The 13,067-nt window shown below is 43.1% G+C and overlaps 1 protein-coding gene across 1 annotated transcript in view; it reads right to left on the reverse strand.

The window, feature by feature from the left end:
* The window catches only part of LOC144827556 (enoyl-CoA delta isomerase 2-like), a 957,733-nt gene that overhangs the window by 23,564 nt on the left and 921,102 nt on the right, over positions 1-13,067 (reverse strand). The window contains exon 7 of the mRNA XM_078685819.1: positions 6,699-6,842. Within this exon, the coding sequence (XP_078541945.1) occupies positions 6,699-6,842 (144 nt within the window). The remainder of the gene's footprint in view (positions 1-6,698; positions 6,843-13,067) is intronic.

Raw genomic sequence — 13,067 nt, forward strand, 5'->3', positions numbered from 1 at the left:
AAATTTCCTTTAGCTTCCCCTGCTGAATGGCTGCTTTATTTGGGATCGTATTTACAACAAGGGGTGGTGAGGGACAGAGTCTCTGAATTAAGCAGAATACTCTCACCCAGTCAAAAGATCAGGGCTAGATCCAACACCGTTTTTTAGCTCATTGCACCATCCCAGTTTCAGAACCTGGCTGTATGCAAATTAGTCTGTTCCTGTCCCAGTGCATGATGGGAACAGGGCAAACCAAACTACAAAAGCCAATTCTTACACTGGGAAGGAAACAAGCTTCCGGGGACCGGTTTCTGGCATTACAGCCGTCTTCGGCCCGGCTTGCTTGAATCCTGATGGTGCAATGAGCAAGGGACTCATGTCTGAGTATACCCTTCCACGCTTAGGGTGGACAAAAATATTTACAACAAGGGGTGGTGAGGGACAGAGTCTCTGAATTAAGCAGAATACTCTCACCCAGTCAAAAGATCAGGGCTAGATCCAACACCGTTTTTTAGCTCATTGCACCATCCCAGTTTCAGAACCTGGCTGTATGCAAATTAGTCTGTTCCTGTCCCAGTGCATGATGGGAACAGGGCAAACCAAACTACAAAAGCCAATTCTTACACTGGGAAGGAAACAAGCTTCCGGGGACCGGTTTCTGGCATTACAGCCGTCTTCGGCCCGGCTTGCTTGAATCCTGATGGTGCAATGAGCAAGGGACTCATGTCTGAGTATACCCTTCCACGCTTAGGGTGGACAAAAATATTTACAACAAGGGGTGGTGAGGGACAGAGTCTCTGAATTAAGCAGAATACTCTCACCCAGTCAAAAGATCAGGGCTAGATCCAACACCGTTTTTTAGCTCATTGCACCATCCCAGTTTCAGAACCTGGCTGTATGCAAATTAGTCTGTTCCTGTCCCAGTGCATGATGGGAACAGGGCAATCCAAACTACAAAAGCCAATTCTTACACTGGGAAGGAAACAAGCTTCCGGGGACCGGTTTCTGGCATTACAGCCGTCTTCGGCCCGGCTTGCTTGAATCCTGATGGTGCAATGAGCAAGGGACTCATGTCTGAGTATACCCTTCCACGCTTAGGGTGGACAAAAATATTTACAACAAGGGGTGGTGAGGGACAGAGTCTCTGAATTAAGCAGAATACTCTCACCCAGTCAAAAGATCAGGGCTAGATCCAACACCGTTTTTTAGCTCATTGCACCATCCCAGTTTCAGAACCTGGCTGTATGCAAATTAGTCTGTTCCTGTCCCAGTGCATGATGGGAACAGGGCAAACCAAACTACAAAAGCCAATTCTTACACTGGGAAGGAAACAAGCTTCCGGGGACCGGTTTCTGGCATTACAGCCGTCTTCGGCCCGGCTTGCTTGAATCCTGATGGTGCAATGAGCAAGGGACTCATGTCTGAGTATACCCTTCCACGCTTAGGGTGGACAAAAATATTTACAACAAGGGGTGGTGAGGGACAGAGTCTCTGAATTAAGCAGAATACTCTCACCCAGTCAAAAGATCAGGGCTAGATCCAACACCGTTTTTTAGCTCATTGCACCATCCCAGTTTCAGAACCTGGCTGTATGCAAATTAGTCTGTTCCTGTCCCAGTGCATGATGGGAACAGGGCAAACCAAACTACAAAAGCCAATTCTTACACTGGGAAGGAAACAAGCTTCCGGGGACCGGTTTCTGGCATTACAGCCGTCTTCGGCCCGGCTTGCTTGAATCCTGATGGTGCAATGAGCAAGGGACTCATGTCTGAGTATACCCTTCCACGCTTAGGGTGGACAAAAATATTTACAACAAGGGGTGGTGAGGGACAGAGTCTCTGAATTAAGCAGAATACTCTCACCCAGTCAAAAGATCAGGGCTAGATCCAACACCGTTTTTTAGCTCATTGCACCATCCCAGTTTCAGAACCTGGCTGTATGCAAATTAGTCTGTTCCTGTCCCAGTGCATGATGGGAACAGGGCAAACCAAACTACAAAAGCCAATTCTTACACTGGGAAGGAAACAAGCTTCCGGGGACCGGTTTCTGGCATTACAGCCGTCTTCGGCCCGGCTTGCTTGAATCCTGATGGTGCAATGAGCAAGGGACTCATGTCTGAGTATACCCTTCCACGCTTAGGGTGGACAAAAATATTTACAACAAGGGGTGGTGAGGGACAGAGTCTCTGAATTAAGCAGAATACTCTCACCCAGTCAAAAGATCAGGGCTAGATCCAACACCGTTTTTTAGCTCATTGCACCATCCCAGTTTCAGAACCTGGCTGTATGCAAATTAGTCTGTTCCTGTCCCAGTGCATGATGGGAACAGGGCAAACCAAACTACAAAAGCCAATTCTTACACTGGGAAGGAAACAAGCTTCCGGGGACCGGTTTCTGGCATTACAGCCGTCTTCGGCCCGGCTTGCTTGAATCCTGATGGTGCAATGAGCAAGGGACTCATGTCTGAGTATACCCTTCCACGCTTAGGGTGGACAAAAATATTTACAACACTGGGTAGGAGTGTTCTGCTTAATTCAGATACTCTGTCCATCACCACCCCCTTTTTGAATCGTTTTGGCCACCACAAGTGTGGAAGGGTATGCTCAGATGTGAGTCCCTTGCTCACTGCACCATCAGGATTCAAGCAAGCCGGGCCGAAGACGGCTGTAATGCCAGAAACCGGTCCCCGGAAGCTTGTTTCCTTTCCAGTAAAGAATTGGCTTGGTAGTTTGGTCTGCCCTGTTCCCATGATGCACTGGGCCAGGGTCAGACTAATTTGCATGTAGCCAGGTTCTGAACTGGGATGGTGCAGTGAGCTAAAAAATGGTGATGGATCAAGCCCTGATCTTTTGACTGGGTAGGAGTGTTCTGCTTAATTCAGATACTCTGTCCATCACCACCCCCTTTTTGAATCGTTTTGGCCACCACAAGTGTGGAAGGGTATGCTCAGATGTGAGTCCCTTGCTCACTGCACCATCAGGATTCAAGCAAGCCGGGCCGAAGACGGCTGTAATGCCAGAAACCGGTCCCCGGAAGCTTGTTTCCTTTCCAGTAAAGAATTGGCTTGGTAGTTTGGTCTGCCCTGTTCCCATGATGCACTGGGCCAGGGTCAGACTAATTTGCATGTAGCCAGGTTCTGAACTGGGATGGTGCAGTGAGCTAAAAAATGGTGATGGATCAAGCCCTGATCTTTTGACTGGGTAGGAGTGTTCTGCTTAATTCAGATACTCTGTCCATCACCACCCCCTTTTTGAATCGTTTTGGCCACCACAAGTGTGGAAGGGTATGCTCAGATGTGAGTCCCTTGCTCACTGCACCATCAGGATTCAAGCAAGCCGGGCCGAAGACGGCTGTAATGCCAGAAACCGGTCCCCGGAAGCTTGTTTCCTTTCCAGTAAAGAATTGGCTTGGTAGTTTGGTCTGCCCTGTTCCCATGATGCACTGGGCCAGGGTCAGACTAATTTGCATGTAGCCAGGTTCTGAACTGGGATGGTGCAGTGAGCTAAAAAATGGTGATGGATCAAGCCCTGATCTTTTGACTGGGTAGGAGTGTTCTGCTTAATTCAGATACTCTGTCCATCACCACCCCCTTTTTGAATCGTTTTGGCCACCACAAGTGTGGAAGGGTATGCTCAGATGTGAGTCCCTTGCTCACTGCACCATCAGGATTCAAGCAAGCCGGGCCGAAGACGGCTGTAATGCCAGAAACCGGTCCCCGGAAGCTTGTTTCCTTTCCAGTAAAGAATTGGCTTGGTAGTTTGGTCTGCCCTGTTCCCATGATGCACTGGGCCAGGGTCAGACTAATTTGCATGTAGCCAGGTTCTGAACTGGGATGGTGCAGTGAGCTAAAAAATGGTGATGGATCAAGCCCTGATCTTTTGACTGGGTAGGAGTGTTCTGCTTAATTCAGATACTCTGTCCATCACCACCCCCTTTTTGAATTATTTGGGATCGGCTTGGCCTCGACCCAAGTAGACATGCAAAACCAAAACATTTAGGAAAATATGGTACCTGGGGGAGTCTAAGGTGGTGTACCTTGCTTGGAGCCCAAAATGATTTCTTACCCTCTATTCCCTGCAAACCTAAAACTTTACCTAAAATCATACATTATCCTCACATTTTCCTCACATTTCTGTGATGGAAATGTGCAGAATCTGCAGGGACCCACAAAATTTCTACCAGCCAATGTCCCCACACTTCTGATAAAAAAACAAAACTTCCCCCACTTGTTGGCTGTGCCTGGTGCCCACAACAGAAACAGATCAAACCATACAAGTAATTCTCATAATTAATATGTATGACATTAAATGTGCATAGAATGTGAATGTGTGAAGATGAAATGGACATGTGGATGTGTGTAAGAGAAGGACATGCTCTGTAAGACTGAGAAGCAGCACATTATATTTTTCTGTCAAAGTGGCGTATGAATATGTATTGCTTTTAGAGAAGATGCTCCACACTCTGCAGAGAGGATCCATTTACTGGTGTGCAGTGAGAGGGCAAGTGGATGGCTGAGACCATGGTGAGAGCAATGAAAGTAGAGAGGAACATTCTAGTCAGAAGAGAGAGCAGAATCACAGGAGAGGGACGAGAGAAAGGTACAGCAGTTGGAACATTTCTGTTCATCCTTCCTTTGGAGTTTAGAAACAGGGCTCCTTCTGAGGGAAGAGGATACAGTCAGCCCTTACTGGGAGGCTTAGAACATTGGTTCCTGTGCTGTCTTGGGATTTGTGAGCTTTCTTGCACCTAAGCTATGAAAGACTTTGACAAATGTTTGGGATCTGCCTGGTATGTGGCAGAGATGGTGGTTGTGACTGCCCTGACCTGTTTTAACCATGAGATCTCCCTGGCATGTTGAGAGCCTTTGTGTGGGTTATGGGCCAGGAACCATGGAGAGCAGGGTGTGAAAGGCAGCTTTTCATTACTATCTTGAGACCTGGCATGGCAGATGATGGTCTGGAACAAAAGGAGCAGGAAAGCTCATTTGTTTGTTTCTGGGATCCCGGTTCTTTGTCAACCATACGTTTGAATACGGAGGTTTCTATGGCAGGTGGTGCTAGAGTGTGCTGGGGTGGTGAAAGTGATACCAGTGCTGCTCATAGTGTACTGAAGATGATAGTGGTGGCAATGATGACAACACTGGTGTTGGTTATGATGTTAGTAATAGTGGTAGTGATAGTTGGGTGATGGTGATAGTGGCATTAATAATGATGGTAATGTTGGTGATAGTGATCGTAATTGTGGTGATGGTAGTGCTGTTATTGTTGGTGATGGTAGTAGTGCTGATGGTGGCATTAGTGACAGTAGTGGTGATGGCAGTAGTAGTGGTGATGATGATGGTGTTGGTGATGATGGCGTTGATTGTTCTGGTGATAGTAGTGGTGATGTTGGTGAAGCCATGATAATAATGGTGGTATGATAGTGATCGTAATCGTGCTGATAGTAGTGATAGTGGTGGTAGTAATACTAGTGGCGATTGTAATGATGGTATTGATAATGGTGATATTGGTGGTGCTGGTGATAATGTTGGAGATGTTTATACTGATAGTCATAGTAAAGGTGGCAATGGTGGTTGTAATGGTGATCTAAGGATGGTGTTGGGGGTGGTAAAGGTAGTCAAGGTGATAATGGTTGAGGTGATGGTAATGGTCGAGGTAGTGGTGGTAACATTTACTCTGCTCAGCATTATGACATACTGTAACATATTTGTCTGTTATTTAAAAGCTTGTATTAATAGGGCATTTTTTAAATCTAAATCCTAACAATGGCGATCAGAGCACAAACATGTACTAGTAATAATAATAATAATACTTCTTTGCTTACGCATGAGTGTTTGTATTAAATTTGAAGCTCTAAATTGTTTATGCTTGTTGCTTACAATTCACAGCATGACATTAAAAAAAAAAACAAATAATGAAAAAAGGAAACACATGCTTTGTTAACAAAATTGTGTGTATGTGCTTTTCCTGAATAGTTATGCTGTACCCTCAAGGAATGGTATTATGAAAATGAACTGGAAGATTACGTTTGTGTTCTAAAATGTGAACTTAAAAGGCATGCACTGCAAAATATTATACAGTACATTTGGCAAATGACCAATATGTTTGTTGCATTTTTAAGAAAGCCTTTGTGTATGAACATCTTTATTTTATGTAATCAAGCAACATGTTAACATGACAGCAAAGTGAAACACATGCATCTAAACTGAACACACATCCTAAGCAAAAATGCATAAGCCTGCTATTTAAACGTCTTTGTGTCAGCAAAGTAAATACACAACTGGTTCCAGTTACATGCCATGTGCCTTCACAATCTAACAAAAAGACTACTTGATGTCTCCATTACTAAAACCGAATGGGAACACAAAAGGGACAGAATAAATATGTTAGGCTAAAGGGGGCTGATCCAAATCCTACTCTTCTGTGTTCTTCATCTCTTACTAATGCGTTAAGGCATTAGGTCTTTCATTCTGTTGAAGCTATGTATAGCTGGATCTAAAAATAACTTTGAAATATAATTTGAGGATGAGATGAATGCAGCTTGAATAAAAGAAGGACTGGCAGATATTTTTAAACTTTAAAGAGAACCAGAAAAGTATTATACAGCAGTTGAGTTAGGTAATGGAGAATGGTGGTTAAGTACGAAGAGAATGTTCTTTGTGAAGAACCCAATAAAATTGTACTATAAATTGAAGTTTTGAACAACATTTTTTAAACTAACCTCTTTTGGCCGAAGTGCATAATCCTTTAATCTTTTCCAGACATCACTATGGAACGTTTTGTCAGGGAAAACATCAGCCACAAGACCCAAGGCACATGCGTCTCTTGCTGTCAACAACTTGCTAAAAAGAAGCATCTCTGTAGCCTGAACAACATAAGCAAGAATAACATTACTAAATATGCTTCCAATACACAGATCTAACATTTGTTATTGAAATGACAAGCAATTTTAAATTATTTTTACATAAAGTGTTAAATGTAGTTTTATTTGTGGAAGACAATAAATATAGACTCAATCAGTACTATATTGTAGAAATCTGTCCAGCTGGACAGATATTTAATGTGCAATCAATTCATTATTTACAAAGAATAAACGAGAAGCATTTTTAAGTGGGACACAAGCCTGTATCCAACTTTAGCAAGTTTTCAAATTGCAATATCAACAATGTAATTTATGCAATTATTTGCCCTTGTAACAAAATTTACATTGGTCAAACAACGCAAAAGGCAAGAATACGGATCTGCCAGCACCATAGCAGAATATGCTGCAACTCTCCAAATGCCCCGCTGGTGAAACATTTTCAAGCAGCAGGCAATACTGAAGATGACATACAGTGGACAATCATTAGCGTGATAAAGCCACCACCAAGGGGCGCAGACATTGCGCAGCTCCTTAATAAGGAAGAACTGAAATGGATATTGAGAACTGGAAGTATCTACACAGGCCTCAATCTTCTGGAGGATTGGACTTCATAAATTTAACTGTAACTTTCTCTGAGGTTTCCTGCGCGTGTGGTGTTTACCACAGACATTTATTATTTCAACTGCCCTGTTTTGTCCTGTTGTTAATGTCTAAGGTGCTTTTTTAACTCCACTACTGATTTTGCCACTATTGCAATGTATTGAGGTCCATTTTTACTCATTTATTATGAGTTCTGCTATTTCTGGTAACCTCTCTTACTGGTTATACTCTGTCTCTCCATTACAATTATCCACGCCTATTTATTCCTGCACACTTCAAGATGGCCTTGTTCTTGACAACTAGGAGTCTCTCTTTCATTTCCTTGTCTTAATGGGCTTTTTAACTATATTGCTAATTTTATCTCTACTAGAATGTACTAAGGTTCGTCCTGCTCCTTTTTGTACTAGCTCTGCTATTCCTGACAAAACTTCTCTTATTTGGTTTATTCTGTCTCTCTACTACAGCTAGCCTTGCACCTTGATCCCTTCACACTCCAAGATGGCCACTGTTTTGACAACTAAGAGTCTCTCCTCCATTTCCATATCCCCGATCACCTGACCTAGTTCTTCCAATTCGAAGTGCCTTAAATATGGCCTCCTCTCGGCTCAGTCATTGCTGTGACCGGCAACAGTCATGTTGTGACAGACTGAAGACTGGAGACGGTAAGCGCGCTCACCTTATTTACTCGCCCTCATATCACAGGCCACGCTTCCAATCCTTATCTATCCCTCCGCTTCCTTCCCACAGCATGGTTCCGGAACACTACTTGAGCCCGCATCCGCGACTTGGTTTACATTGCTAAATTTACATTCTGGATCTTCCCTAACCGGTAGGCCGGGTCACCACACACACCATGGTTCTTCCCACATGTTGGTCTCTCATCCCTAACCACCCCACTACTCCTTCCCTTTAGCACTGGCACAAGAATCTAACTCGCAGTCTGCACAAGTGGCTTGCTCCAACTTGAACTATCGTCACCTTGGAACCCTACTACCCGGTAGGCGCGCTCGCCCTGCATGCCGCAGTTACTTCCATCCTATATACCTCCCTTTATTAATATAAGTTTTACCCATTGTAGGTCTCAGCCTTCCGGTACGTCAACCCTCATACATGCACCCAGACCTTTACTTATATGGTCCCACGCTGGTCATTCTTTATCTTGCCTCCAAAGGCAGCCTGGCCATTGAAGCAGGTTAAGACGATCTCATCTTACCTCTCAGGTCCCCCATGCAATAGTATTTATGCGCTTCTCTAACTTTTGGAAATTGTGTCATTTCCGTGTAACTGCTACATACAAACACGGCTACAAATAAGGTTATTTTCACCCCTTGAAAACACCCTTGCCAGATCTTGCTTCCATCCTGATCGTCTGCATTCCTTTTTCCTTTTATCTGTCTCCTCGCATCACCCTTTCTAGAATTTTTCACTGCACGTTTATTTTCATGTGATTGTTTCTAAATAGAGGAGCCTCACTCATCCAAACCGGAAATCTCACTATAGGCAATCTCACGAGCACCTTGACGTACGCCAAATTCCCCTTGTATGTAAAGTAACTCCAAATTTCCTTTCTTTTTTCTTCCTTCAATTTCTCCCATGGTTCTAGCAATTAAGTCATATGTAAACAGGCATGCTTATTAAAATGTTCTGAAGATGATCCCAGTATTTTCTTAAGGGATCCAAATGCTGTTGACACCTTGTACACCATATACTCTTGTTTAAAATGTCCTAATTTTTGTCTACTGTATATTCTGTTTGTTCTATGAGAAATGTGCTGAAAACAAACATTTTCCCTTGCCTGAACCCCTCACTTTATGTTGTACATCTTTCTTGCTAAAGTTGGATACAGGATTGTGTCCCACTTAAAACTGCTTCTTGTAAACATTGAATTGATTGCACATTAAATATCTGTCCGGCTGGACAGATTTCTACAATATAGTACTGATTGGGTCTATATTTATTGTCTTTCAACTATTTTTTGTCTGGGGACCACTGTCTTTAGAAAAAAGTTCAATTACCCAAAGGTCCCTGTCCAATTATGAATTGGGTCTCCTTGTCCTTTTACAATCTGTAGTTTTATTTGTGTCCGTTTGAATATTTTTTTTAATAATTTCATAAATGTCCGTTTTTGTGTGAATTGCAATTAAGAGATCGCTATTCCTAATGAATGAAACTCTAATGAGTTTCATTAGCAATTCATAATGTGTCGCAAATGGATCTACCTCAAAAATATTAATGACTTAGGCTGAACTATGTGACTCACTACGATTCACTGCCATCGCCAGGATGGTGGCCACCATGTCTGTGATTGCTTTCAAATAAAGCAATTTTTTTTATGCAGCCCATATTCCTTAATAAAAAATGGGATGCTTTTACAAAAAAAAAGAAACTTTGAGGTTTCCTTTTTTATGAGTAGGCAGAAGTCGTTGGTACCACTGTCTTCTCTTCAAAAAATATATTCCCAACCGTTATCAAAGGGGAAGGGGTCCCCAAGGGATCTTTCCCATTGCCAAATGGGTTACCACCATTTCTCAAATGGTGGTAAATTGCAAATGTTTTGCAATTGCATTATGGTTGCATTATGGTTGCATAACATTCATACATACCATTTCAATTATGTTTTAGGAAGGGATGCCCTCAACATGCCCCTTCCAAATACTGAATCTCAAAACCCAAATTGAGATTCAGTAATATGTTATGAAATTGCTTTTTGGGCTTTGTACATCACAAAAAGCATTTTTGCATTGCAAAAGGCCTGATTCTGTGAATCGGACTATTGGCGACCTCAAAAATGATTTGTACATGTTGTCCCCAGTCTCTTTGGCCATTCGGCCATTTATGTGATGATAGTGGCAGAGGGCTATAGACCTATTTTTTACATTTCAGCCACAGATAGCTTTATCTGTCTGTTGGCCAGTTCAGTTGTTTCCAATATACATATCTTAGGCTTTAGGTGAGCCTCTTGTTCATGATTGGATTACTTTGTTGTCTATTTTAGTTGCCTCCTCTTGATTCAATTACATTCTTCCCTTGTCTGCTGTTTGTCATGCCCAGACCTATTTCAGTCTCATAGTGTCATGGCTGACTGGCTTATATTTCACCACTTCTGACGTTGCTTACAATAAGGGAACTACTTTGTTGTTTTCGTTTCAGTTCTCCAAGGGAGTGCATGTTTGATTGCTCTCTCCCATGTGTGTTGCTTCCTTTTTCAATTTCCCCTTGCTCCCTTTAATGTCTGTATTACTTCTCCCCACCCCAACTAGTTTAGTGTTTACCTGTTCCTCTGCATTCGGTTCTTTTATTTTACCAACCACCTCTCTAACCCTCTACTGCCACCTATTTTATTTTATTTAAAATGGGCTGCTCTGACCACATCCTTATCAATTCTTTAATGTGTCCCCTGGGGATGGCCTATGCCCCCGGGAAGAACAGCATGCCCATATGTTGGTATGCCTGCTCCCCTTGTCTCGGTTGGAGGGTAGGAGAGCAAGCCTGCAATTCCCATTCATGTTAAACTAAAATACAACCATTACTTTGTAACAATATTTTACAACTGACTATTTGCCCTGAACACCTCTTTAGAAGACTGGACTCCTGGGCTGTGTTGCACATTCAGTTACACAAGGTTTAATCTTACCCATTGGAAACCTTTAATTTTGAGTGACATAATGATTTTTTAGGTGTTTTCCTCAAGTTCTTGCTTTGAGAGGCCTTTTTTTCCTTTCAGCAATCCATTGAAATGTGTGCATTTTCTTGCTCTCCTCATGTGCAGCTTCTTCTTTAATTTGCCACCACACTTTGTTTCCATCCCCCTTCTACCTCATTCATTTGTTCTCCCATTCCTCATTCATTTTGTTTTTTAAATACCCCGTTTCTCTACCCCCGTTGCTCTGCCTCTGGTTTACCAAAAAACCTTTGTGCATCTGGTACGCTATAGGGTTTTAATCCATTTTATGTTGGCCACTTGCAAGTGTGCATGTATGGTGGGCATCAAGGAATGAGTCTGTTTTATTTGAGCAAGCCCATTCAAAGACAGCTGCTGTGGATGCATGCACATCCCTAGCGGCTATCTCCGAACAAGTTTGTTTAAATATTACAAAATACATTAAAAGATGTCTGCTGTCTGAACAAACCCATTCAAAATGGGTGTCAAAGACGCAGAGGCATCGACGGAGAATATCTTAGGCAAAAAAAAGGTGGCAAAACCAATAGGTTTCACTGCTGAGATATATTGACTTTGCCACTGCTTGATTTATTAGCCTGCAAATGGAAATAATGTTGTCTTATTTTGTATTCGAAGGGTATACTAGTAATTGTATTGCAGTGATATTTAGGGCAGGAAAATTTGTGATAGTCTGACGTTTTTGCCTAAGAGAGGCATTATGCGGTGATCTGCAAATCTGTGGAATCTAGTTCATGTAGTGTGCTACGTTCCTTAATATCTGCTGACAGTTTGAATGGGAAGCTGGGAGGAAGGGATTGAAATTTAATTTTGTCAACTGCACTGCTTAATTTATAAAAAAAATAAGTGAAAAGCCCTAAGGTTTTTCTTAGGGCGTCACCACTAAAAGCTGGGTTGCAGAATGCTAAACCGCCTAGTTCGGAATCCTAATACTGCATCATTCTTTCACCACTCCACACTTCCTGTTTTATCTTACTCTAGTACATGGGTACTCACAAACCTTTTCTCAGGGGCCAAAAGTACAGTCTGGTTTGTGGCCGAGGGCTGCACCGATGAGCCTGCGGATGGGGAGGGGTGGGGCGGGCGGGGCGATAGGGGCGTGGATACTAAAGTAAAAACAAATATTCAGTGTACAGGGCAGGAATGCAAGGGCCCTGACTGTATGGTGCATGAGGTGGGTATGGTCACAGAGCTGTGGTGTATGGGACAGGGATGTCAAGGCCTTGTGCTGTAAGGTTCATGAGGCACCAGTGGTCGCTGAGATGTAGTGTATGGGGCAGGGGTGCAGGAGCAGTGCGCTGTATGAGGCACTGATGCATCACAAAGCTGCCGTGTATGAGCAGGGGTGCGAGGGCACTATACGTGCATGCGATACAGCATAGATAAGTCCAGGGGCTGCACATTTAACTAGTTATAGATCCGAAGCAGCACTGCATGTGGCAGGAATATTAAAGCCCTGGATCTGCACGTTTGAGAAAAACAATGAAAACTTGTTTTTTCAAGCAAGATTATTTTAGGTTGGTTACTCTCACATGTAAGAGTCCACTCTTGCCAGTTTGGGAATGCCCTTTGAGTTGCTGGTCGAGTTGTGTAAATATAGGTCCATTCATTTCATTAATTAATTCATGGTTACCCCCAATCTACAGCTGCAACGGGAATCAATTATTAGTCAACTTCGCTCTCACTAGGGCACAAGTCACTGGAACGAATTCCTACTCATTGTGTAAAGCGGGAACTCAGTGACGCCACAGACACATTGCACACTGAATGTCACTGAGCATCTGGGATCCCTCCTTAAAACACCATGCTTCACAACCGCACCACATCTCTGAGAGACCTGCTTGAAGAACAAGGCAGAATCACAGCGTGCTTCATACAGTAAATAGGAATGTTTAGAGGCCCGTCAGCTCTAAGGCGGGGAACCGGTTTGGTACCAGGGAGGCTCATAG

Source organism: Lissotriton helveticus, chromosome 4_1 (assembly GCF_964261635.1).
Source record: "Lissotriton helveticus chromosome 4_1, aLisHel1.1, whole genome shotgun sequence".
NCBI classification, from domain to species: domain Eukaryota; kingdom Metazoa; phylum Chordata; class Amphibia; order Caudata; family Salamandridae; genus Lissotriton; species Lissotriton helveticus.